At 39.4% G+C, this 27,531-nt stretch overlaps 3 protein-coding genes across 5 annotated transcripts; 2 read left to right on the top strand and 1 right to left on the bottom strand.

Annotated features, from left to right (window-relative positions):
• Positions 1-1,041: 1,041 nt before the first annotated feature.
• shmt1 (serine hydroxymethyltransferase 1 (soluble)) lies at positions 1,042-14,404 on the top strand. 3 transcript variants are annotated; one of them, XM_077559145.1, is made up of 12 exons: positions 1,042-1,233; positions 2,260-2,378; positions 2,712-2,857; positions 2,928-3,043; positions 4,071-4,231; positions 5,497-5,578; positions 6,384-6,596; positions 6,670-6,783; positions 8,568-8,690; positions 10,725-10,841; positions 10,981-11,091; positions 13,690-14,404. In XM_077559145.1, exons 2-12 carry the CDS (start codon positions 2,286-2,288, stop codon positions 13,860-13,862), a joined length of 1,449 nt encoding a protein of 482 aa, XP_077415271.1. In that variant the 5' UTR covers positions 1,042-1,233; positions 2,260-2,285; the 3' UTR covers positions 13,863-14,404. The 3 variants fall into 3 exon arrangements, with proteins under 3 accessions (XP_077415271.1, XP_077415268.1, XP_077415269.1); XM_077559142.1 differs by having other exon boundaries at positions 1,047-1,320; XM_077559143.1 differs by having other exon boundaries at positions 1,194-1,293.
• A 1,398-nt stretch (positions 14,405-15,802) lies between these two features.
• On the top strand, positions 15,803-22,203 carry cpsf4 (cleavage and polyadenylation specific factor 4). Its single transcript, XM_077559413.1, has 8 exons — positions 15,803-16,216; positions 16,343-16,393; positions 16,474-16,626; positions 16,713-16,808; positions 21,173-21,266; positions 21,382-21,454; positions 21,564-21,719; positions 21,823-22,203. The coding sequence occupies exons 1-8, from the start codon at positions 16,114-16,116 to the stop codon at positions 21,889-21,891; spliced, it is 795 nt and encodes a 264-aa protein (XP_077415539.1). The 5' UTR covers positions 15,803-16,113; the 3' UTR covers positions 21,892-22,203.
• Positions 22,204-22,427: 224 nt separating this feature from the next.
• Positions 22,428-24,259, bottom strand: atp5mf (ATP synthase membrane subunit f). Its single transcript, XM_077559414.1, has 4 exons — positions 24,206-24,259; positions 23,397-23,504; positions 23,185-23,301; positions 22,428-22,552 (listed from the first exon to the last, which is right to left on the bottom strand). The coding sequence occupies exons 1-4, from the start codon at positions 24,219-24,221 to the stop codon at positions 22,524-22,526; spliced, it is 270 nt and encodes an 89-aa protein (XP_077415540.1). The 5' UTR covers positions 24,222-24,259; the 3' UTR covers positions 22,428-22,523.
• Between the last annotated feature and the right edge of the window lie 3,272 nt (positions 24,260-27,531).

The raw sequence follows: 27,531 nt of genomic DNA, 5'->3' as shown, positions 1-27,531 counted from the left end.
TTTTTAAGAAAAGATCATAAAAAAGTAGGGGTGTCAGGTGATTAAAATTTGTTATCGTAATTAATCGCATGACTTCACTAGTTAACTCACGATAAATCACAAATTTTGTATCTGTTCTAAATGTACCAACAAAAAAAATTATAGGTTTAACAAAAGTGGAAAGAAATGTTAAACTAATAGAAAGAGTTCAAATGAATTTATGACGTCTATAGTCGTCAATGGCAGTGAATGAGTTAATGCCAAAATGTATGTCTTTGATAATTGTTGTACACTATATTAAAGTGTACAGTGTAAGTTTCAAGTTGAGCTGAAATGGCAAAAGTAAAAGTAGTGCCCTTATATTTACACTGGTAGCTTTCAGCATTTAGAATGAACACCCAAAAAAGGTTTATGATCATGTTCATAGTGTGCAGTCATACCACAGGATCTCTATTTTTTGGTATTTTTGTTTAGCCAGATGTGTGTGTGGGGGGGGGGGGGGGGTATACGAACCATGACGAATGACAAACTTCATACCACTATTAAAAGACAGCAATACATAACCATATTGTAAGAAAATGTTATTCAGATAGTGTCAATCAAAACATCAGGAGTATAAAAGTTTTGCATTGCATTTGATGTGTTATAGTCTCTTATCTACAATGGCGGAAAGTTATTATGTACAAATACTTGGTTACTACATATATCTGTAGCTTCTACAACTTACATTGCCAAAATAGACTTGTTACTTTTAAAAACTACAAATGTAAATTAAAGACAGTAGTAGCAAAGTCAATGAGTGAGTTTGACAGCTGCAAATTCAGAGGCGCAAAATTCCCCCATTTATGGCCTTATTTAATTAAGAGATTTTTATATTGTCGGCTTCAAGAATGATTCGTGTTTTCTGTGCCAGCCTACAAAACCACCTAACCCTAACACCAAATTAGATTTGATCAAAAAGTGTGTTTTTCGGTTTTTGTGATCAAAATTGGTATTTTATATAATCCATCCATTTCTCTGAACCAGGTATCTTCACAAGGGCAGGGGAAAAAAAACATTTATACTTTTGTGCTCAAATGCAGGTGGTGAATCAGAGTCAGAGCTACTTTTAGGAGTCGACCCCGTTGCAATGCACGTGTTTGAAAACACGCCGGGTGGCTCTCAAGTGCACTAACTGCAAGTATGAAGACTAACGAAGAAGAACTAGGCATGTGATTAGTCCAAACTTTGGCGGACTTTTACCCTTCGTCACTAGTATGTTTCCCCCTCCCTCCAGTCCTTCTACCCCGTGATACTAGTTTTGCTTTTGAAAACGTTAGTCATTTCTTGTCTTCTTGGCGGGTGAGTTTAGTTTAGCGTCGACTAAACAGTACATTGGCAGGACAATGTTGAGAGTTAATGTTTATATCTGCTCATATTTTTGTTTTACACGTTTAAAAAACTTTTTGGACGATCTGCTTTAGCCGTGTGAATTTCGCATTTATTGCAATATGCCAGTCTTGTGTGTTAAGGATACGGTTGGTTAGCAGTTATTTTAAAGTATACAAGTTTTTTTGTTTTAAGTGATGGTATATTGATTTACAGCTACTTGACTATTACGTGCTGTCGATTGTAGGTCGGTCTACAGAAATGAAAAGGCAGTCTTCATTTTATCTGACAGGAATTTGATTTGTCGCAGTTTTAATGTAAACATTTGGTGTTGTTTTTGTTTTTTTAAAGAAGTATATGTACAAGTTACACAAGACATCAGTTAATGCGCGTAAAATTGTTTCTAACTCGTATTTGCTTTACCCGTGCAACGGTCCAAAGTTTACCCAATGGTGGAGCCTGTGCTGTAATAGGCAACTTTCATCTGAAACGTTTGATTCTCAGTCAATATTCCCTTCAAATAACGGCAACATCACTATTTATAGCACAGTTACAGGAAACTTTTTTTTTACTGTTACACTTTTCACAATAAATAATTATAGAAGTTCTTGTTGCCTTATCAGCCAATCACAAAATCATGCAGACGTGAGATATTGTGCTTTGGCTGCGTTGTCACAAAACCTCAGTTGAACTTATAAAAAAAAAATTGACTCATTTATCCATCTATTCATTTTCCGATCATCATGACAAGGTCCTGTTAAGATCTAGTCTTAAATCTATTTGTCAAGTCACGTTTAGGGGCGTCAATAGATTCAAATTCTTCCTTGGTTGGCATTTTCATATTGCATGATGACATCACTGATTCTTATTCCAAATTCATGGATAATGAATGGAATGTATCATCTTGTGTAGATCAGCACTGCGCAACAACAACAACCATGTCTTTAACAAATGGCAACAATGTCAGCAAGGAAACATGGGACTCACACAACAAGATGATGTTGGAACCTCTGGCTGTCAATGACGCTGAGGTCAGTGTTTATGTAAATACCATATGTTTTTGATTACTGTGATATTACTGGCAATCCGTTTTAAAGTACTGTTTAGACAGTGTATTTGTGTAATTGACTGTAAATGGTGCTGTCAAGATTATTATTATTTTATTTTATTTTGTCTTGCATGGTGTTTATGTGAATGCACTGTATTATTTCATTCACTGTCCAAATCGCGTGTCTTAATGCTAGGTAGTGATTGACACTATTTGAGGGGCAAAATACAAAACAAATCCATACAACTGCAGCAATAACAACCCCTTTGTGTATGGAGTTTGTGTGACGGATTGCTGTGTCACATCTGCGTTTCAGGTGTTCTCTATCATTAAAAAGGAGAAGCACAGACAGACGTATGGGCTGGAGCTGATTGCTTCAGAGAACTTCGCCAGCAGAGCTGTTCTAGAAGCTCTGGGGTCTTGCATGAACAACAAGTACTCTGAAGGATATCCTGGTCAGAGGTATGGAAATAAACATATATGTGAAATTAAATAAAAAATCAGTTTCATACTCACAATGGTCTCAATGTAGATACTATGGTGGCACTGAGCATGTTGATGAGCTGGAGAGACTCTGCCAGAAGAGGGCGCTAGAGGCGTATGGTCTGGACTCTGACAGATGGGGCGTGAACGTGCAGCCATATTCAGGTAACATTTATTCATACAAATAAGGTTTAACATCTCAGATAAGGTGGACAAGTGGAGAGCACATTTTCTGCTCAGTTCTAAGGTTCAGGGTTTGAATCTGGGTTTGCTTGTTGTTTGTGTGCTTGTATGAGTTTTCTCCAGGCACTCCGGTTCCCCCACACACTTCAAAAACATGCTTAATTGAATACACTAAATTATCCATAGGTGTTAATGTGCCCATGGTGGACCTTGCCTCTTGCCGACAGTCAGCTGGGATATGCTGCAGCTCACCTGTGGCCCGAATAATCTTTTTTTTTTTTTTTTTTTTCTGGAGAGCTCAGTATTGTTCATTCGATTTGACATGTCATCATTGCTCTCCTTTTTTAAATTTTTTTTATATATATATATATATATATATATATATATATATATATATATATTTTTTTTTTTTGTATGTGTGTGTGCGTGCGTGCGTGCAAGCGTGTGTGTATTCATTAGTTCACCTAAAACCTATTAAAAGAAAATCCCATACTAATAATATAATATAATAATAAATTGCCAAATACAGAAACATCAATGTAAGTTATCACGATGTGGTGGCTCTCGCTAACAGGCAGAATTAAGGAACCAGAATTAGGTTAAAAAATTCTATATACGTAGACCATGTTTCTATAAATTTTGATATTTGGTTTTTATTTGAGGCAGATATTTTTTCCATTAAAATGTGATTTATGAGGAGGTTAGACCATTGGTCGATATTCAGAGTTTGTTTATTTTTCCAGTTAACAAGAATTGGGTTTTTTTTGCGATAGTAAGGGCTACAAGTGTAGATTGAAATTGTTTATGTGGTAAGTCAGTTGTTGTTAGGTCACCTAGCAAACACAAGTTTTGGCCCGAATATTCTTAATGTCCTAATAGTCTGCAAATGTCCCCTTTGCGGGTCGAATAAAAGTTATCTTGTATTATCTTATCTTATGAGGATAAGCAGAACAATGGATGGATGGAATTGAAATGGAGTAAGAAGAAATGTCTCTGCTTCTCCTTGTAGGTTCTCCTGCCAACTTTGCTGTTTACACAGCCATTGTGGAACCACATGGTAGAATCATGGGCCTGGACCTTCCTGATGGAGGTCACCTGACACATGGCTTCATGACTGAAAAGAAAAAAATCTCTGCAACGTCCATCTTCTTTGAGTCCATGCCGTACAAGGTGATCACAAACATTTGTTTACACTCGCCTCTAAGTAAAATTTCAAGCAGGCGCTGCTCTGAATTGTCACGTTTGCTATTACAAAAAAAAACAAGCAAAAACCTTATGCCATGGAAACTTGATTATGAAGAGAATTATTTGGACAATTCAATTTTTGTGGTTTTAATTTTCCAAACCACAATTGAGAGGTCATTTGAGTTGTACGTGCCCGCTATTAATTCATTAGCTTTCACCTCCAATTTAAGATGCTCAAAAGTGTTTGTACAATTGTCTTACATTAGGTTACTGGCTAAATGCGTGTAGTGTAACTGTATGATCTCTAGTAATATTTCACTAGTTGGTAGTTTCCGCTTGTTAATTATAATGGGAGTATTGGTCAGTTCAGTGTATTATCCCTGTATATGTCATATACAGGTGCTTGTCAAAAAATTTGAATATCTTCGAAAAGTTGCATAATTTCCGTAATTCCATTCAAAAAGTCAAACTTTAACAGATTATAGATTCAGGGCCCACAACTCAAGTGATTTCATGTATTTATTTGTTTAGTTTTACATTATTTGGGCTTCTAGCTCATAAAATGCACTAAAACAGGATGTCAAAAAATTTGAATAATGTGAAGAAATCACCATACATACTTCCCAGTGTTTTGCATGGGGGGGAGGAAAGATGCAGGGTATTTTCAAGACGATATGTCAATCTTCAATAGCCTCATAGTCCTCCTTGATAGTACTGTATTGTGGCCCTGGTTTTCCTCTTGTGATGCAGTAAGTACTATCAAGAGGAAAATGAGGGCCACCAGACCCAAAAACAAAGATCTGACGGCAAGCATCACGAAAGCCTGGGTTTCCAGGACCCGCAGGCAATGCCACGGCGCATCGAGGCAGTGATTAAGGCAAAGGGAATCCAACCAACTATTGAAGATTGACATATCGTTTTGAAAATACCATCCATCCAACCATCTTTTCTTTCCCATGCAAAAGACTGGGAAGTATGCATGGGTGATTTCTCAACATTATTCAAATTTTTTGACATGCTGTTTTCATGGGTTTTATGAGCTAGAAGCCCAAATAAAGTAAAAATAAACAAATAAATACATGAAATCACTTGAGTTGTGGGCCCTGAATCTATAATCTGTTAAAGTTTGACTTTTTGAATGGAATTATGGAAATTATGCATTTTTGGGGGATATTCAAATTTTTTGACCAGCACCTGTACATGATGTGTTGCTGGTGAGTTGTTGGTGAGACAGAGTGTTCTGGTTTCAGGTGAATCCCGAAACTGGTTACATCGACTATGATCGACTGCAAGAAAACGCTCGCCTTTTCCATCCCAAACTCATCATTGCAGGTTGTCTACCACATCCACTGGCATGCAATGCCTTTAAATGGTTACGTTGTGAAAATTGTTATGCTTTTAAGCTAATGTCAAGTTAGTAAACTGATGGCTAATTATTAGGGGTGTGCCAAAAAATCGATCCTCATAAGAATCACGATTCTCATTTAGTACGATTCAGAATCTATTTCATTGAAATTATTTTATACTGTCTCCCCTTTGTTTGTGTATGCCTTTATTGGGAGCGCTGTTCATGTTGTACCAGATTTGGCCACTTAGGGGCAGTGTGCTTCCACGCGGTCTGATACACTGTTAAGTTGTAGCCACATTAGCGAGTCGAAGGAAAAAGTCACGATCAACTTATTCCAATAAAAGTTGTTTTTTTGCAGTGTGAAGCCGTTCTTTTCAGTGATAAAAGTGCCGCGAGTAGCGCGCTAATTAACATTAGCGAGTCAGACTGGAGTAGATCATTACGATTCCTTTACAACATCTTTAAATTGAAGCAATAATCATTGTCAGTCAAATCATTTTGAATCAAAAATCGTTCTGAATCGAATCGCACAACCAAAAATCGGAATCGATCGAATCAAGAGACATTCAAAGATTCCCACCCCTACTAATTACATTGAATTTAAATCAGATTCACAGTTCGGCCACAGTTGGAAATGTTCCCACAAAATTTTTGTGCGGCGTGCTAAAAGTTTTAGTGTATTATATTTTAACTGATTTTCTTTTGAGGGGAGGAAACCTTTCGCACATGATCACACAAATGCAAATGTGATTCAGACAGACCTTCCCCCCCCCCCCCCCCCCCCCACAGGAACGAGCTGCTACTCCCGAAACATCGACTACGCCCGCATGAGGCAGATCGCGAATGAGAATGGCGCATATCTGATGGGAGACATGGCGCACATCAGTGGACTGGTGGCCGCTGGAGTCGTGCCTTCACCCTTTGACTACTGTGACATTGTTTCCACCACCACGCACAAGACGCTACGTGGCTGCAGGGCTGGACTGATATTCTTCAGGAAAGGTCAAATCTCTTTTGTCATCAAGTGTTTGGAGTTTTCAAGCATTCAGTTTTATTCTCGTCTGTTCTTCCTCAGGTGTGCGCAGCGTGGACGCCAAGGGAAAGGAGACTTTGTACAATCTCGAGTCTCTCATCAACCAAGCCGTCTTTCCCGGGCTGCAGGGTGGACCACACAACCACGCCATCGCAGGTCCTCCACAGTATTAGACTTTACACTTTGTTCTTCTCTATGTTACGTCAGTAGCTGTTTAATCCGTTTGTCATTCATTCTTTTCGTTTCAATTGGCAACCCAAAAATCATAAAAGTGACTCATTTGGATTGTGATTTAACACCAAAACATTTCTCACAATTCTGTTTTAGCCCCAGATCAAAAATGCAAAATGGGGGTTGGGGGAGCACAGGACTGTAAAAATCAGTCACATGTTATCCAGGACAAAAGTGTTTGAAGTGGATGTTACTGTCATTGACTTGCATTATGCGTGATGCTTTGACCACTGTTTGTGTGCCCGATTGCATTGTTTTCATCTCATTCATGTCCACAGGGAACAACAAAACATGTAGACTACTAGATTTGGAGAAAATCTCTTTGAAACCATCTTTATTTTGAGTCTTCATTTGGCCAGTAAATAATGATAATGTGATTAACTCTATTAGACAGTATGTCTCTGTTGACTGATTGTAGTGGCTAACAAGCTAAATGTCATTATTAATACTTATTAGCAAACTTGCAAAAACTACTACATTAACCCATTAAGGCCAGGAGCGCACAAACGCGTTTCTACCGTTAAAGCCGGGAGAGCGGATATGTCATTTTGTTTTCTTTTGACTCATTCTTGGTCTCTAAGCCGATGAAATGCATCAGAATATACACGAGAGGGTGACGTGGGCCTCGTAGCATGTCCTGGAATTTTTGTCGAGCGTTTGTGGCTGATGCAGATTTGCGGGAGTTATGAAGTAAATGACGCGATTGACGACGACGCGGGAGGACTTTGAATCAGTGTAACCAGTCGACAGTGGCATATTGTTAAGAAATATGTTGGTAGAAAATGAGGACGTTGAAAATTTATTACAATTGTGCTCCAGTATTGAAGGTAAATTTATCTGCAGATGCAACATTTGTTTGTTGAAAATTTTATTTATTTATATATATAAGGGGTGTGAATTGTCTAGTACCTGGCGATTCGATACGTATCACGATTCATAGGTCACGATTCGATACCGATTAATCCCGATGCGAATCTATAAATTGACTATTGCGATTTTTTTTTATACTCAAGTTTAGAAAATACTAATCAGTAAACTTGTACATGTACACTGTAAGATTTGTGTGTAAATGTATTTATTTATCTGAAAATTCAGGCTTATAAGTGAGCCACTGCATTTAGCAAACAGGTTGCAGTCTGTTTCATGTTTGAACAGCACTGAAATCAAATATTAAGGCTTAATATTCCATTAATATATCATTCTTCCATGCTTAATGTGTGAATCCTAACCCTAAGTAAGACGTTTTGTTGAAAACTCCCATCAAAAATGTATGTTTAAAAATTGATTCGGCCGCATATCGAATCGATTTGAGAATCGGGATATATATTAAAGGTTTATAATAATAAACTTATATTAGTGTGGACGCCACAGGTGTATTTTCTGAAATGTTTTGGGAATTATGTTTCCATCTGCTTCAGGAGCTGATATATCAATTGTCTTTTGATATTGTTGAATTTCCAGGAAAGGTTTTTGGGGGGGTGACTCAAAAGTCACCCATAGGTTTTAGAGGCATGTTTTGCCAGGCGCTTTAGGCCTCAATGGGTTCAGTGATATGTCGTATTTTTAGCCTAAAATAGAATTCTAAAATCACTGATATTTTTTGTGTTTCATTGCCAATTTTGATTGACAATTCAAAATGGAAAGAACAAATGATTTGTGGAATTTGCTCAATTCTGCTCATTTGACTTCTGCATTTGTCATGTCTCCAGGTGTTGCAGTAGCACTCAAACAAGCCATGACGCCAGAGTTTAAAGCTTACCAGATGCAGGTTCTTGTCAACTGCAAAGCTCTGTCTGCTGCCCTGATTGAGCATGGTTACAAGATTGTCACTGGTAGGTGTCACCGAATTGCTGACCATCATGCAGTCACCTTTGCGATCCCTCTCCCCTCATTAAACCACCAAGCCTTCTTCTCAAGCTCCTCAAGTTTCCTGTAATCGGCTCATCAGTAAGCAATGCAGAAGCCTGATAACGATCGTGTGCTTTAGAATCAGGTGCGTTGGAGAACGCAAACATCTAAAACCTCCTGCTTGGAGGAGATAAAGGCTTTGAATGACTATTGCTTTTTACTGATGCCTGTACTGTGCACGTCGAGATTTGTTCTCTAAATGTAAAGTGTGTTATAAATAAAATCTATTACCACCCCTGCGGGAGGTGCAACAGCCCGCAACTAGTGAGCCGGCAGAGTTGGGAGGGTTACTTTTAAAATGTATTGAAGTTACCTGCTAAAAAATGTAGTAACGTAATCAAAGTACCATAACATTAAAGTAATGTAAGTTGATTACTTTGGATTACTTTTTGATTACTCTATTTCCGAGTATTCTCATGAAGGCAAAAAAAGAAATATCACTACTATATATATTCTATACAATGCGCCCCTGCTATTTGCAGATGTGATAGCATGTAGGCTATTGATTGATTGATTGATTGATTGAAGGCCATATGCTGTTTTCGAACTGTCATTGAAAGCAACCACACCTCACAGTATAGGTAGGTAGGTAGATGGATAGATGGACAGACAGACGGCGCATAGCATGCCGCTGGACTCTCAAGCTCAAACTTTCGCTCTTTCAAGACGAGCAAATTCCAGTGATTACCGGTCGCCATTTCCTCCTCCTGTCCGTGAAACTTTTTCAAACTCCCCGCGTGTGAAGGACATGACTAGTCAGTTTGTTCGTTCCCACCTCCCCGACATGTAGCAACGGTCCCACTCGCGCTGGCGTGCACGTAGAAATTGTAATCCATCGAAGTAATCCCCATTTTTAATAAATGTACCTGTAATCTGATTCCATGTTTTTTCCTGTAATTTTACCGGAATACAGACGCTCCCCAACTTACGAACGAGTTACGTTCCGAGCGATCGTTCGTAAGGTGAATTTGTTGGTAAGTTGCTTCAGTGCTATATTTTGTATTATAATTTATGTTTAAAGAGAATACGTACAGTACTGTACTACGTATGTTAGAGAGAGAGAGCGAGAGACACACACAGTATGTACATGTACGTAATAAGATAAATAAAATGAAGTTTAACTTACTTTTGGAAGATGTACTCGATGCTTAAGGATTTGATGGAGGAGGAGGAAGAGGAGGATTTTATATCATGAGAGGTTCTTCGTTGTCGCTGGAATGGGCTTCAAAAGTTGCTTCCTCCTCCGTAACTTCAATGTAGGAAGAAGTTGAGGGTCGAGGAGAAGAAGATGAGGGTTGATGAGTATCTTCCTTGGAGGATTTACTAGAAACTGGCCGAAAGAAGCGATCCAATGACGATTGCACAGTTTTCTTCTTTTTTCATCATAAATGATGCAGTAGCACTGTATGGCATCATTCAATTAATTTGCAACCTTTGTGCAACGTTCAATATTTGGGTCTTGCTGCTCGAAGAGTGCGATGGCTTTATCTATGAGCGACAGGCGTTTCTTCTTCTTCCTCCTCCTCCTCGACACGTTGCTGAGCCTCCAATGCTGGGTGAGCTCTCACAGCGCCAAGCGTCGGTATTAGCGGCGGAAAGAAGCACTACAGTACTCGGAAAAAGGTGCGCAATACAAAATCTAACTTACAGCATCTCTTTCCGAACATTTTTCGGCATGCGCGCAGACATGTTCGTATGTACCGTTGTTCGTAACTCGAATGTTCGTAAGTAGGGGAGCGTCTGTACAGTTTAAAATAAATTGTAATCTGATTACGTAACGGCGCTACATGTATTCCGTTACTCCCCAAGCCTGTGAGCCGGTGACATCTGACAGGGGCGGTCAATGGAACGAGACCACAATGGGGGAATGCATGTGTCAGTGGGAAGTTCTTAATACCATTTAGTGTTGTCAGTAGGCTAGAAGCCTTCCGACGTCATAATTATATTTGCATTTTAAGGTGGTTCTGACAATCATCTGATCCTTTTGGACCTGCGCAGCAAAGGAAGCGATGGAGGACGAGCTGAGAAGGTTCTGGAAGCCTGCGCTATTGCCTGTAATAAGAACACATGTCCAGGTATGATTTGTCATGTAGTTAAGTGTTCGTGCTGCAACTTTCTGTACTATACTGAGCTATTTTTGCAAATCTCCATATGTAGATACATATATATACAGTATATGTACACGATATGTTATAATTTGATCTTTTCATGCAGGGGACAAAAGTGCTTTGCGCCCCAGTGGACTGAGATTTGGCTCACCAGCTCTGACTTCCAGAGGCTTGGTGGAAGATGACTTCAGGAAAGTGGCAGACTTCCTCCATAGAGGTTAGGAATATGCAGCTCCATCACTGAGGCCATTATAATAGGATGTTGATACTGATGCACGCGCACGATATTATTCATTATGCATTATGATACAGCTCACGTCAATTAAGACACGATACGATTTGACAGAATTTGATACATTCCACACCCACAATAGTGTTAAGATTTGGACGAGACTGAGCCTTAACAAGATTGACTGTTATGGTGATACATTTTTTACTTTGCATTTTTATTGCCATTTTCAATTCAATTTATTTCATTCCTTTGTAAAAGAGAAAGAACTATATAAAGCAATATTGAAATTTGAAATTCAAAGTAAAGTAAAAGAAATGAAAAGGGACAGAAGTAAAACTTGTTTTGTCTGCCCTCGATCAACACAAAAAAAGGGAAAAAAAACAACACAAAATGAGGTCAAGACGCTTTCAGTATAACAATTCTACAAAATTATTCAACTGTGTCCTTGTGCTATATATATTTTTGCAAGAACTGCTTTTATTTTTTTTTAAACAAAAAAGACTGATAAGGTTTTGTTTTACAATCCAAATTATTCCACAGACTGGCGCCTTGAGTTGAAATGCATCGTTCTTTTTGTTTTGTTCTACGTTTAGGTTTGGAAAAAATGTCTGTTCCTCTTCATTTTTACTCACTTTCCCTTTTTTATAAATTTGGTTTGTATATTAACTGGTAAAATGTCATAATGAGCGTTATACAATATTTTAAGGCGATTTAACTCCATCAATTCGTTACATTTTAAAGTTTTTAGTTGTATAAATAATAGGTTAGTGTGATCTCCACAGCCGCAAACAACACGAATAGCACGTTTCTGTAAAAGTAAGATGGATTCAGTGTAGATTTTGGCTGCACACCCCCACACTTCAATGCAATAAATCAGGTATGGAACAATCAATGAATTATATAACAATAACAAAGCATTCTTGTTCAATGATTCTTTCACCTTGTGCAACACGGCTACGGTTTGTGACACCTTAGATTTGACATATTCTATATGCGCTTTTCATGTTAAATGTTCATCAATAACGATACCTAGAAACTTAAAGGTCTCATATTCAACTTTTCAACATACTAAAACACTTCTCAAATGTGTAAAAGACATGTCTGTGACATGCATTTGTCAAAATTGACTTTGGATCTAATATTTTTGCTGTCCCGAAATCAGCCAAAAAACGTTCTGTTCAAAACAGCCTGCTTGTCACTTTTATGTAAATAGTTGCACCGAGGCCATATCCTTCTCTCTCGAAGTGATTTCGGTCATGGTAGTCATGTGCTCATGTTGTGAATGAAAAAAACTGGCCATGGGAGCAGAAGAAAAGACAAAATACAGACATGTCTTTTACACATTTGAGAACTATTTTAATATGTGGAAAAGTGGCATAACGTTTTACCATAAGAAAAAGTAGCATAACGTTACTACAGAGACTATGTTGAAGCGTTAGTTTGTGATTGTTTAGGCAATGGTTATTTTGCCGTAAACCGGCAAATCTCCCACAAAAGTTATTATGTCTCTGATTTGCCGTGAATGCTTGTAGACATTTACAAGCGGTTATGAATAACACAAATATGCACATTTAGGCCACTTCGCGGTCGCAACGTGCAAGCCGTCTCGTCGAGACCACTTAGCGGCCGGTTAGCGTCACAAAGTCATGTCAACTAGGTGGCGAGTTACCAGTCACGGCAAATTAACCACCGCGGATTGTATCTTGACAAAACGATACGTAACCGCTTCATATTATCCAACAACGTCTGCTTTATCATATCTGACCTCTTGGAACCAAATGACCTCCACACGAAAAATGTAGCTCCCATTTTAGGCACTAAAAATACACCAGTAATTCTGGTAGAAGGTGCACATCTCTTATTAGAAAGGATAGGAAGGAAGGCTATATCAAAAATGTTAAACTTACATCTTTCCCGTTTGCAGTCGTGTCACACTGTTGGGACCGATCCAGTATGTTTAAACGTGTTGCTAATCCAGCTCTGAACAGGCTTTCACTAACTAAACAGTCCTTTGAGAAATAATGTCCTTCAAAAATAAAATTAATCCACTGTCTTCTCAAAGACTTGGGACGAAGGAAGCAACCACTTTTTCCTGATTATTGTTTCTCCTCTCCACGGAGCATTTGCGAGCAGGGAGAGAAAAAGAAAGGCACAGCCATCTTCTCGAATTTCAGTGACAAACCTTTACCAGAGGTGGTGCCACTAACCCGAGGGGGCGGGGTCGAGTGCACTTCCTTGTCTTTTTCACGTCACTAAGTCACGGAAGTTTAATCTGCCTGTTTGAAGCACACATTTTAGAAAGGAGGAGAAAGCTAAAGAAGTCGCGGACGAACTTTTTTCATACCTGGTTGATTTTTCATACTATGGGACCTTTAATTTCATTAGTCATTTCTATTTCTATGCCTTGCACAGTCAGCGTTGCTTCAACATTCATATTTCCTGATCAAAAGTACCTGTTGTTTGTAGCTTTACTAACTAACCGCTCTGGTGAAATTAAGCTTCAAGACAAATTAAAAATGGTGTGTCTGGAGTAGAATTTCAATGTAGAAAGCGCCCATATATTTCCTTTTGTTTACCCTCCAGGCATTGAGCTGACTTTGGAGGTGCAGAGAAGTCTGGATCCGAAGGCCACACTGAAGGAGTTCATCCAGGCCTTGGCCAAGGAAGAAAAGTTCCAGCAGCGTGTGAACGAGATCAAGGCAGAGGTTGAAGCTTTCGCGAGTCATTTTGCCATGCCCGGCCTCCCTGAACTGTAAATCATGATGACTCAACAAACGGTAGTTGTTGGACTGATAATTATGCAAATGATTGCATACAATTTTGGAGGTGTGACTTTTTGTGTTTATTTGATACGGTTATCATTTCAAGACACCTTTTGGATCAAGCAGGCATTCAATATTTTTTTCTTTTTTTTGTACTGTGCTTTCATCCGCTGCTACTTTCAATGCTTCAGCTGCAATTCAAATTTTAAAATCTTCAAACCAAATTCATCCATTTAAAAAACATTTCCTTATGAGTTGTGCAGGTTATTACCCCAAGTATGACTATAATTTTCTGTCATGAAGCATCATGTACAGTATTCTACACCAGGTACTTATGTTTTTGTTTTTTGTTTTTAAATCCACCTTGTTTGCTAATAAAAGAAGTGGGCCTAAAGTGGTTTTACTTGCTGTGATTAACAAATTGGCTAGCTGGGATCCGCTCAGCAACTTTGATGGACAATGTTAACAGATGAGACACTGCAACACCTATGAAATAATTCCGTGAAAATATTATAATAAAAAAGTATATATTGTTACACATGTGTATGTGCTTAATTTCTCTAAGAGCCAATCTCTGGTAGCCTGGGAATAGCCAAATTGATTTGTGCTTCACTCGAGGGAGTTCTCCACAATATCAGTCTTGCTCGCGTTGACTTGCTCGGGAAAGGCGAGGCATGCTGTACAACACTTAGAGCTGATTGGACAAAGCAGACTCGTGTGTACGTCTACCTAACTTTTGTGTCGACCAATCGCGGCAAAGGATTAAAATTATCGTCACTGACATGCAACGGTTGTGACTAGCTACTATCATGGCGTTGAGTTTATGTTGTCGGTTTTGCAATGTTGATATGCGGATACAGCGAGAACAGAATTAATTGCAGCGTCCATGCATTCGTCCACCGGTGTCGCCATGTTTGGTTTGTTTCTTCCCACGGCTTTGGCGCTTCTTGTTTTTATCACATTGCATATCCCGCCCCCAAGTACAATGTAGCTCTGTGATTGGTCCGAGTTCGTATCAGTGGAAATCAATGGGAGAGGTACGTATTCCAATGTTGAAAATACTACATGGGAAATCTTGGCCATAAGCAAGAATAAAACAAATTTCTAATTAAATAAAAATAAAAATGATTGCGCAGGACTGCATCAGATCGGGTTCCGTGGGATAAAACCTGTGACATTCTGAATGTCAGGGCCTTTGGTGGTTCCGAGCATGTTGATGAGCTGGAGAGAGCCTCTGCCAAAAGTGTGCGCTAGAGGCCTATGGTCTGGACTATCAAAATTGGGGTGTAAACGCATCATATTCAGGTAACAAATGTAATTTAATGTCCAATGAGGAGCACATACATTTTCATTCACCTTAATCTTTCCATGTGAAACATGAATTTATGAATGCCAATTCCTCATTTTGGAAGATCTTCTGCAAACTTTGCTGTAGTGTCCACACCGCCGTTTTGGAGCCCTGCAGTAGAATCATGGGCTTGGACCTTCCTGATGGATATCTCCTGACAGATAACTTCATGACGGAGAAGAAAAAAATCTCTACAATGTCACAAGGTGATCACACACATTTGTTCGCAATACCTTTGTAATTACTTAAGTAAGAATTCCAGAAGTAGCCTATTACAGCACTTTGTTGGGAGAATAAAAAAAACTAATTGACATCAGGGTTAGCAGACACTTTTAATCTTCTCTTGATTTAGCAGCTTAATCAATAAATAAAAGTGCTACATTGGCATCAATGGATGGATGAATTTTAGTTCACTGCCATCATCGACTGAAATATGCTTTTTGGGGGGTAAAAATGCAAGGATATACCGGGAAAAAGGGAAAATCTAGTAAGAAAAATGCTGTATTGGCATTTAGCATAAACTCTAGTGCTGAGCTACTATCTAATCCGGTAGGTGGCGGTAATTATTTTAGACACGCTTTGGAATTAAACGGAAGTGACGTATTTTGGGTCGAAGGTCGTTTTGCGCGCCTCTCGTGCTAGGCAGGAAACTGTTTCGTGACAAAAACAAACTTTTAAACCAGTCTTAGGTATTTCGTGCTACAAAATACAGCAGTGTCTTACAGGGGTTTTTTTTCCGGTGAACTTGGCGTGTTGAGCCTAAGGGCTCGCCTGGCTAGCTTTTGGTTGGCGACTGGGGGACCAAAAAAATGACCGGCTAATTATTGCAATAGTAGTTAAGGCGCTAGCTAACGTTTTGTTTCATAGCGGGACTCGACGAAATCATCGCATTGAACCATGCAGGACTTACTGGCTAGCGCGGACCACATCAAGTTCGACCTGGAGATCGCCGTAGAGCAACAGCTGGGGGCTCAGCCTCTGCCGTTCCCCGGCATGGACAGTAAGTGCTCGCATGCTAACCGTTTTAGCTAGTTGACGGCAGAGTGCTATTCAAACCATTCAAGCCTGATGATTTTGTTTCCCTAAATGCTTTGATCTTAATATGTGCCCCACCACGCCCCCTTAGAATCCGGCTCTGCTGTATGCGAATTCTTCATGAGAGCTGCGTGCGTGAAAGGTAAAAACAAAAACGTCTTGCTTCATGCACCTAATAATGACCACAATCATCAATCATGTTACATCGCTCTTTTCTTCTAGGTGGAATGTGTCCTTTCCGTCACATCAGTGGAGAGAAGACAGTAGTGTGCAAGCACTGGCTCAGAGGGCTTTGCAAAAAAGGAGACCAGTGCGAGTTCCTGCACGAGTACGACATGACGAAGATGCCCGAATGCTATTTCTACTCCAAGTTTGGTATGTTCACTGGACCTCAGTATTGTTACACAGAACAACCCAGTATTTTTTTGTTGAATGTGTATTGTGTGTGTTACATCTCTTAGGTGAGTGTAGCAACAAGGAATGTCCATTCTTGCACATCGATCCCGAGTCCAAGATCAAGGATTGTCCCTGGTACGACCGAGGCTTCTGCAAACACGGTAGGTCCTTAAAGCAGCTTCCCACCAAGTGACATGAACGAACACCCGTAAGCAATCCACTCGAGTCGTGTAGTGTGCGGGCTTCTACAAATAGTTTTCATGACTTACATGCCGACTGTCCATAACTAGGGGTGTTAGAACAAATCGATTTGGCAATATATCGTGATATTACAGCGCACAATTTTCAAATAGATTCGATATGTGGCCGAATCGATTTTTATACATCATTTTTTTATGGGAATATTCAACAAAACGTCTTACTTAGGGTTAGGATTCACACATTAAGCATGAAATAATGTTATATTAATGGATCGTTAAGCCATAATATTTTATTTTAGTGCTGTTTAAAAATGAAACAGACTGCAACCTGTTTGTTAAATGCAGTGGCTCAGTTATAAGCCTAAATTTTCAGATAAATAAATGCATTTTTATACAAATCTTACAGTGTACAGTTTCTAAATTTGAGCCCCAAAAAATCACAATAATCAATTTATAGATTCGTATCAGGATTAATCGATATTGAATCGAATCGTGTTACGAATCGAATCGCCAGGTACTAGGCAATTCAGACCTCTTATATATATATAAAAAATCATTTGGTAGGATTCAGAATCGATTTTAAATGCCCCAAAATCGATTTTATTTAAATTATTTTATACTGTCTTCCCTTTGTTTGTGTATGCCTTTATTGGGAGCGATGTTCATGTCGTACCCGATTTGGCCACTGAGGGGCAGTGTGGTTCCACGCGGTCTGATACACTTCTTAAGTTGTAGCCACTTAGCGAGTAGAAGGAAAAAGTCAGGATCAAGTTATTCCAATAAAAGTTGTTTTTGTGCTGCGTGAAGCCGTTCTTTTCAGTGATAAAAGTTCCGCGAGTAGCGCGCTAATTAGCATTAGCGAGTCAGACTGGAGTAGATCATTACGATTCCTTTACGACATCTTTAAATTGAAGCAATAATTATTGTCAGTCAAATCATTTTGAATCAAAAACCGTTCCTAATCGAAAATCGATTCTGAATCGAATCACACACCCAAAAATCGGAATCGAATCGTGAGACATTCAAAGATTCCCACCCCTAATAGATATAAAAAGTGAGAGAGTTGTTGCAATAACACAGATGTACAGCCAATCTCAGTGTCATGCTATTGTACAACACCAGCAAAAAAGTGATATTTTGGACTATATTTATATTTTATGCTTACCTGTTGCTAAAAACCGAAGTGTTATGGAGAATCTTTCTGCCTTGGAAATGTACCAAATTAGTTGTTCATGCTCTGAATGAACGGGGCTAAAATAAGTTTGGTTGCAACCTGGAGAAATTTGCAACGTCTGCATTCTCGCAATCGGCGTGTCGTCACAATCACGTGATCTCATGTGGCAACGTGCCCGCCATCTTGAAAAGTGGGAAAGGTTTTGTAAACATTGCCACCGCAATTCTTATGTTTGAGCTATGTTTTTTGCCCTTTTTTTTTTGTCATCGATATTCGTTCTGCATGGTTTATGATTATCGTGACACATTTCCAACAGACGCCAGAGGGATAAAACTCAAAACTAGCATGCATTGGCTCGGAAATATGTTCATAAAGAGTTAAGGAAAGTGAGTCCTTCTATGTTTTTTGTTTTGTTTTTTTAATTAATTTCAATATTCGGTTGTCGTCCTCATTTCTGTGCAATAAAATGTATACTTTAAAATGTTATGTAGTTGTATCTGCCACTAAATAAAAGGAGAAAATAAATAGATGATGAAAGCACAATTGATAAGTACAGTACTGTTAATTAATTCTTGTAAATGTAACCCCCACCAGAACACATCTCTATTCCAGCCCTAATAAAAACTTAAGATTCCAAATGGCAACCAGTAAGTCCAAAATCAAACATGAGGAAGTTTTAACTCACTATCATACAATACTTGTGTATGTACACCCCAACAGGTTTGAACGTAAGAACACCCTTAGTTTCATTTCAGGACCAAGATTTTCTATGGAATACTATACTACAAAAATGCTCACACAAGTGTGGGCCATTGATTGCAAACACGATTTGTTAATAGTACACACACAAAAAAACGTAGTTTTAAGAAATTTATTAAAGAACATTTTTGCACAAATTAGTAGACCCCGAGAAAACATGTTGCTATCCATAAAAGTCATGGAAGTCACTAGAATACTAGATGTAGTCGTTTTTGTTGGATGGATTAATTTTTCACACTATTTAATTTGGCTAAACAAAGGACTTTTTAATTTATGCATTCTATTATCAACCTTATTTTTATGTTGAGTTGAGCACATATTCTACAGAAAACATTTTGTCAAAGTTTTCGAAATTGTTCTTATGTTTATGTAAATTTTTCGAAGGGGTCGGGTGTACTCAAATACGCTGAGCACTGTATGTGTATGTATTGGACTCATGTTAATAATAATAATAATGCATTATATTTATATAGTTGGACACTCAAAGACGCTTCACAGTGGATGCATTATTCGTGCGCTCACACATTCACACTCTGGTGACGTTGAGCTACTTAAGTTGCCACAGCTGCCCTGGGGCAGGCTGATGTTACTCAAAATGGCGCACAATCTTATCGCAATTTGACAAAAGTGCAACCCAGTGTTTTATCTTTCAAACTCTGCACATGTCAAATTGCCGCCTTTCTGAACAGAAAGTATGTTTTTAATAAGGCCAATCAAATGTAATAAAGTATTTGCTCCAAACGCATGAAAGTATGCCTGGATTTAGGTTCCCAACGATGAGAACGGTCCACCCACAGTACTGTCTATTTTCACTGTTCCTCGATTGATCGCTGTCAGCCATTACTCTCCCTTTTATTCTCACGAGGAACAATGAAGAACTGCAGATGCCACTTTAAATGCTTCTCTAGCTGTACAACCCAAAACACATCAAAGGAAAGGGCAATAAATTGCAAACGAGAGAGACCGTCAACCCATTTGTAATCCAGTGCTCGGCAACAAGCGGCGGCAAGCACTTGCTATGGGCGGTGACGTCATAAACACCAGGATGTCCGACTGCGAGAATGATCACAGGGATGGGTGATTATCGAGAAAATAATCACCATTATTTTTGATTGATATGCAAATCATGATTATTAAACTCAATTATTCATTGATTTCAAACCTCAATCTGTAATCATAACGTCATCATACATATCTATGGTGACTACACATTATAACCAAGAATATCCATTTTATGCCTACTTTCTAGGGGTATGACAAAAAACGGTGTGAACCAGAAATGTGTTTTTTTTATTTAAAAGAAGTGCATTGAATCAAATTGAATCGTATCACTTTGAAATGCATCCTAGAAGGAAGTGGCATATTTACAGTACTGACAAGTGCATTCAAATATACAGACGCTCCCCACCTTACGAACGAGTTACGTTCCGGACGATCGTTCGTAAGGTGAATTTGTTCGTAAGTTGCTTCAGTGCTATATTTTGTATTATAATTTATGTTTAAAGCCTATATAAGTATATTGAAGGTTTATATAAGTATGTTTAAGGCTTGTACAAGTAACCTGCATTGGTTTGTACTGAAAAAAAATTAATAAAATGGAGAGAATACGTACAGTACTGTACTGTACTACGTATGTTAGAGAGAGCGAGCGAGAGAAACACACACAGTATGTACATGTACGTAATAAGATAAATAAAATTAAGTTTAACTTACTTTTGGAAGATGTACTCGATGCTTAAGGAGATGATGGAGGAGGAGGAAGAGGAGGATTTTATATCATGAGAGATTCTTCGTCATCGCTGGAATCGGCTTCAAAAGTTATTTCCTGCTTCATGGGGACCGGCGTTTTCTTCCTCCTCCTCCTCGCCACGTTGCTCAGCCTCCAATGAGCTCTCACAGCGCCAATCGTCGGTATTAGCGGCGGAAAGAAGCACTACGCGCAATACAAAATCTAACTTACAGCATCTCTTTCCAAACATTTTTCGACATACTGTACGCGCAGAAATGTTCGTATGTACCGTTGTACGCAACTCGAATGTTCGTAAGTAGGGGAGCGTCTGTACGTGTGGGGGGTGGGGGGTTGATGAAGGAAAAAAAAGGAATTGCATCATACTCTCGAACTGAGGCCGAAATGTTTTGCATCCCACAATCAAATCATCTTTTTTGTTGACTGGAGTTGCACATCCCCACTAGGTTCTCTTAATTGAAGGCTGAATTGTACACTGGGATGAAAGTGAGCGGATGGCTGTCTGTCTGTCTACGTATATGCCCTGTGATTGACTGGCCACCAGACCAGACTGAATCCCAGCTGTGGCCGTGAGCATGATAAGCGCGGTGGGAAAATGATTGTGACCTGCTGTAATGCTTCCATCTTGTGTACTTCCTGTTTCAGGTCCCGACTGCAGACACAGACACACAAGAAGGGTGATTTGTGTTAACTACCTGGTGGGCTTCTGTCCAGAAGGAAAATCTTGCAAATTTATGCAGTATGTATCAAGTTTGCATTTTATATTAATTGTATGTAAAATAAATGCAGTTTTGCACCTCTCTATTAAGCCTGATTTTTTTCCCCCCCCTCTCTCTCTCTCTCTCTCTCGTTAGCCCTCGTTTTGAATTGCCAATGGGCGCCCTCGAGCAGCCTCCCCTGCCTCTACAAAACCAAAATCAGACAAAGGTGAGACACCTGCTCACGCACAGGAACAAGTGACGGTGATGATGGTCACGTTTGTGTTGGTCCTCGTATGCTGACCATGAATCATTTGTCATTGCTTGGATTTCTGCAGACGGGGCCGATGATAGGGCGCTCGTCGTTCTCGGTCATCCACCTCACCAACGCCAACCCGGGCCTGCGCAACAACTCTTCCATGAATGCAACTCAACAGAATCATCCCATTTCCAACAGAGGGCCTCGACCACTGGACCAGGTCACCTGCTACAAGGTGATTCACAGTATAACGCTAAATGGGCTATTTTTTTTAGCGTCTTTAGTTTTTACGGAAAAGCAAATTGCTCCTGTTGCCACCTTTTTTTCCTTGTGTGCAGTGCGGAGAAAAGGGCCACTACGCCAACAAGTGTAATAAGGGCCATCTTGCTTTCTTGAGTGGCCAGTGACCTTCAAGCTGGTGTAATGAGGCACCAGGGAAGATAGACATTTTACAGGTTGATCCTGTGATTTTTTTTTTTTTCCATATTCTTGTCAATCTACTTATTCACAGGCACAAGGAGAGATTCATGTTGCTTCAACTTGTACTTTTGCCTTTTATACAGTATGGGGGAAAGAAAAAAAAAGATGCCATTGTCATCATTTGTGGTGTACTTAAATGGAATTCCTCTGCAAAAAAAAAAAAAATTCCTTAAAATAGTGTGTGATTTCTATTTGTTCAGTTAGTTGTACGTATGTTAGCCTTTGTGTATTAAAGACCTGCCGTTATATTTCACCCAACAGGTCAAACCCCCAAAATAATTCATTACAAGACAAAGCAGCTACTCTGATTAGTAGAGGTTTGAATGATGCCCCATGTGAAAGTGAGGACAGATTCTCAGTGTGTAAATAAACGTACCATGCCAAAACGTGTCATATTAGAAATCCTCAAAAACAATGTCCAATATATAAAAAAAAAAAAAGTGCATCAAAACAAAAGCCACAATAACTCTTCATATTGTTTATTGGTCACATATTGAACATGAGCTGAGAAAGCAAAGAGGACCTGAACAGTCCATCCCTGAAGGTCTGATGGCGCTGGTCAGTGGTACTTCCTCCAACGATCGTGTTCTACAAAAGGAAGAGCACAAACACGATTGAAAATAATTTTTTACCATCATGAAATTTCAGAAAGACAAATCACTCTTAAACCCAACACTCATGTTAAATTGCGATGTAAACCGTACAGGGGCAACTGAATGTCTTTTAAAACAAATTTCTGTAGGTATGACTTGAGGACGGCATTAGCAAAGATTAGTCATGGACTGCAGCATCAATTTCTCATATATACCCAGGAAATGTATCCTTTTTTTGTGGTTGGCACAAAAAATGTGCCAGAAACAGACAGGTAGAACAATTCAATTGTCTTGCACTAGATGGCACCAATTGCCAGTCATACAACAGAACAATAGCTTTGTGTAAGCAGGCCCAGATTCAACATTGAGCAGGTAAATTGAGAAAGCATTATTTAAGTATACAAAGACACATTGTGACACTAGATTGGCGGTGCACGTACAAATTAGAGTTTCGTTGCCACCATCGGCATCAAAGTCCATAGCAAACTATTTTACCCATCAAGCAGGCACAGCATTTGTTGATCCTTGCCATGGTTAAAATAAATTGCATATTTAGTATTCAACACAGTTTGTTTTCTTAAATTGACAACTAAACATCAAAAGGTAAAGTGAAAGCGAATCTCTTACTAAGGTGGTCGTATTCCCACACGTAGCTGAGAACCACGTAGCCAACAAGCACCATAGCAATGCCGCCAATGCCTCCCTTCTTCACGTCAATGTACTTGTTGTAGTATCTTAGCTGACCTGGAGGAAATGACATGACGGGTTTGGGTGAAAGAACGCAATTTTGACAAATTGAAAACAGAGCATAGGTTTGTAGTCAAGGCAGGTGTCCTCACCCCTGCGGATGGAAGAGAAGATCCCATTGGGGGTAAAGTCTCGTGAGCCGAACCACCTGCCCAACTCGCCCAGTTTCACATCCATCAGACGCTTCTCAGCTATGGGAACTACCGGTATTAAGAGGAGATAATTGGAAAAATCAGTTCAAATAAAATCTTACTCCTGGACAGTGGTGTGCATGCATTTCAGTGTATGGAAGCAGCATGGCCATTGCTTGCATTCACACACTATGGAAAATACTCAGTATCACAATGAACACGTGTGAACAGAAAACATTACATACATTACAATGCCATGTCTTTACCAGCTTTTTACCCAATTACACCGGGTAGCATGTGACAATTGTAAAAACATCTTAAATTCATCTTAAAATTTCCGTGAAAAAAAAAGAGATTTCAAACACTACAACAGCCTACTAATGACTTCATTAAAAAAAAAAATTAATGCACAATAAAACAATATACTGTATTTACGAACGGAAAGTAGACGTTATCAACGTGACAAGTTAGCCAAAACAGCAATACATGCACTGGCTAGATTATGGAAATCGTACATCAGATTGTTATTACTTTAATAAATTATTTCAAAAATATTTTTTAAACACAATTATAGCAATGGCAGTCAAAGTCCTTGACGCGACTCGGAAGGTTTCACTGCGGCCTTCGGGCTAACACACATACAGATTAGTTCACTGTCAGTTAACGCAATCAAACACTTAAAATATGCACAAATATAGAATTATTTCCTTAATAAAGCCCACAAAACGGACACGATTGTGAATTTTTGCGCAGAGGACACGCTATACTACCTGGTCTGTCCGCCATCTTGACCGGTAGAGTTCGGGTGGCTGAGTTGCAGAGAATGATGGGGGAAAGCCGCGGTGCATTATGGGAGCAGATGTAGTTTTATAGGTTTTCCACTAGAGGACACAGGACACTGGGACAGTAATATGGATGAATTCAAGTTAGTCGTTTTGAATGTCTTCAGAAAACACACACACACACACACAAAACCCTTCATAAATTCCAAAAACAAGAGTCTACTTACCTTTACGGATTAACATGATGGGAAGATAGGAAGGAAAAACAACATTAATCTATGAATTGGATTCTAAACTCAGTTTTGGATGATGCTGAAGACACTGCAGCCGCAGCAGCAACAGTTGCAGTAGCACCTTCATTATCAGGTTCATTTATTTGCCTTTTTTCCTCCAATTGAACTAAAGGATGAGTAGTTCTCATGTGCCGGTGTAAATTGTTTGTAGAGCCTCCCCGATATGAAATTTTAGTCTTGCAGACTTTACACTCTGCCTTAGTTTTGTCAGTTGTTGTATTGCGTTTTCTCTTGTCACTCATTTTTTAACAGTTTTTTTTTACCTTTCCGTTTATACAAGCGAGCCGGTTCGTTCGCGACCAACACATCACTACAGTTTTGAGCTTCATGTCAAAGGCTGTGAATACTTACGTACATGTGATTTCTTTGTTTAATTTTAACAAACTTTTTTTTTTAAACACACGCACACAACACCCCCCCCCCCCCCCTCCACTATTATAGGTTAGGCTAATGTGTGTAGAATTTTGAGGGGAAATAGGAAATTAGGGAGGCACGGTGGCTGACTGGTTAGCACGTCCGCCTCCCAGTGCAGAGCATGTGAGATCGAGTTCGGGCTTCAGCCTTTCTGGGTGGAGTTTGCATGTTCCCCCCATGCTTGCGTGTGTGTGTCCCCCCCCCCGCCCCCACCCCCCCCCCCCCCCCGTACTCCGGTTTCCTCCCACATTCCAAAGACATACATGGGAGGTTGTCCATAGGTGTGATTGTGATTGTGAGTGTGGATGGTTGTTCGTCTCTGTTTGCCCTGCGATTGGCTAGCAACCAGTTCAGGGTGTACCCCGCCTACTACCCGAAACAAGCTGGGATAGGCTCCAGCACCCCTGTGACCCTTGTGAAAACAAGCGGTTAAGAAAATGGGTTGATGGAATATTAATTTATTCGAATTTGGCTGTAACAAATGTGGAAAAGTGAAGTGCTAAGACTACTTTCTGGATGCACTGTTTGAATTGTGGCATGATAGTGGTGATATTATGTCGGCTAAGTCTTTCACTGAGTTTCAGTGGATAAACCAACTTGCAAATTATACCATTTCGGAATGAAAGACAATTTATAATGCACATCATCTATGTAATCTAATGTGCTGTTGTTACAAATTGGTAATTATTAAGCCCCTTTCTCCATAAACATTTGTTGTCTTTAAATTAACCCTTTGTTCCACAATGGATTTCAAATAATGAACTGGACTATTTATCAAAACATCCATCCATCCTTTTTCTCTAGCACTTGTCTTCATTAGGATCGCAGGTGAGCTGGAGCTGATCCCAGCTAAAACTTTAGGCAAGAGGCAGGGTACACCCTGATTGCCAGCCAATATCACAAGGCTTTTTATTAAAAAATATATATAAAGAATTAAAAATTGCACTTGTAGTCAAGTCTGCATGTAGCTACTCAAAGGGGTTTGTTGTGATGTGAAAGTGGTCGATCAAAGAACAGCCAACATGCCCGCAGGCCGCTGCACTCTTATTTATACTGTGTCATACCTGCAGATAGAGACGAGATCTAATTCTGGCTGGTGTGTGAGTGGAGCAGCCCGGCGCTAGGGAAGGATCCAATATGGCGTGTGGGTCGATATACACACGCAAATATACACACACAGTTCACAGTTGTGGTTTTGGCCTGCTTCCAAGGCGCTTCTCTTTATTAGAGTGATTTGCCTGCTTCTCTGCAATGACTTTAATTAGATGGAAGACTTCCAAATGCCCCGCACTCGGCACTCAGTCGGCTTATAAGCAATATATTTTAGCTTGACAATTTTGCTACACTTCTCTTTTTGTTAACTCACAACTAGTCACTATAGTAAACAAACAAGTTAATTAAAGAGTGTTAATTGAGTTTAGATTATGTAATGTCTTCCAGTTAGAAGAAGTACCGGCAATATATATATATATTTTTTTTTGGGCCATTGTGAAATCTCCCCTGTGCTTATCAACACACAAAATGCTCCTCATGTTTGCATTAAAATACTCTATTTTTTAGACTACTTTTAACACCTAAGGGAATTGTGTTGAGGCTATGTACACACGTAGCCGTTTTTTTTTTGCAAACGGGAGATATATTTCTGCGGCTTGCTCTGTCATCTATACGTCCTTTGGGATTTCTTTTTTTTTTTTCATTACAAACGAGGTTTTCTAAAAACTCTGGCCAAAGTGAAGATTTGCGCATTTCTCTGGCTCCGCGGTCGCGTGTCCGTCACTAAACGAAGTTTTACGTCGTCCTCTACACACGTCACTCAATCACATACCTCAAGTTGTTGTTGTTGTTGTTTTTTTAAGGGGGGGAATTCGTTTCCCCACCGGGGAGAGACCATGTTTGTATATGTGTGTGTGTGGTGAATGAGTGGGAAAAAAAAGTTGTTAAAAAAGAAGTGAAGCTTTTTAAGATTTGGTATTTATTATCTTTGTTTTCTTCTATGCTCTGTTTATGATTTATTTATTGACTGTTTACAAGTTTTTTTTTAATGAATAAAAACGTTTTGTGTGCGCTGACAGCACTGATCCACATGTAGCGGCGCTTGTGTTACGTATAGTGAAGTGACGTCAAGAGATGAGCAGTATTTGGCTAACTACTGCCACCTAGAGGCTTGGCATGCATCTCATTGTAGGCCCAATTTGTGGAAGTGGCGTCGCCAGACTGGAATTGATATGAATTTACTTAAAAACGCACAAATGCGGTTAGCTGTGGATGTTTTCTTTTCTACAAACGTGGTGGTGTGGACACTATTTTTTTCTACACCCAGAGGAGGGAAATATCCGTTAAAAAAAATACCCTGCTACGTGTGTACATGGATTCTTTCATTTGTTCAATCTCAATATTAAAAAGTATTAAGACAAAAGACACGTGTTTGATTTTGATGGAGAATAATTCTGAACAACTAACCCTGTTGTCCAGGTTCACTTGCTTGTTCATTGCTTTTTTGTTTGGCTTGCTTGTAGTCTGCCTTGGGCCTGATTGCACTTCACAGCAGTCTGTACTGGCAACACACAAACACGCGCACACACACACCGTCTCCCGCACACATGTATA

This window comes from Vanacampus margaritifer, chromosome 2 (genome assembly GCF_051991255.1).
Source record: "Vanacampus margaritifer isolate UIUO_Vmar chromosome 2, RoL_Vmar_1.0, whole genome shotgun sequence".
Classification (NCBI taxonomy): domain Eukaryota; kingdom Metazoa; phylum Chordata; class Actinopteri; order Syngnathiformes; family Syngnathidae; genus Vanacampus; species Vanacampus margaritifer.
Note: the sequence above shows the minus strand (reverse complement) of the source record. Positions and strands in the feature narration are given on the sequence as shown.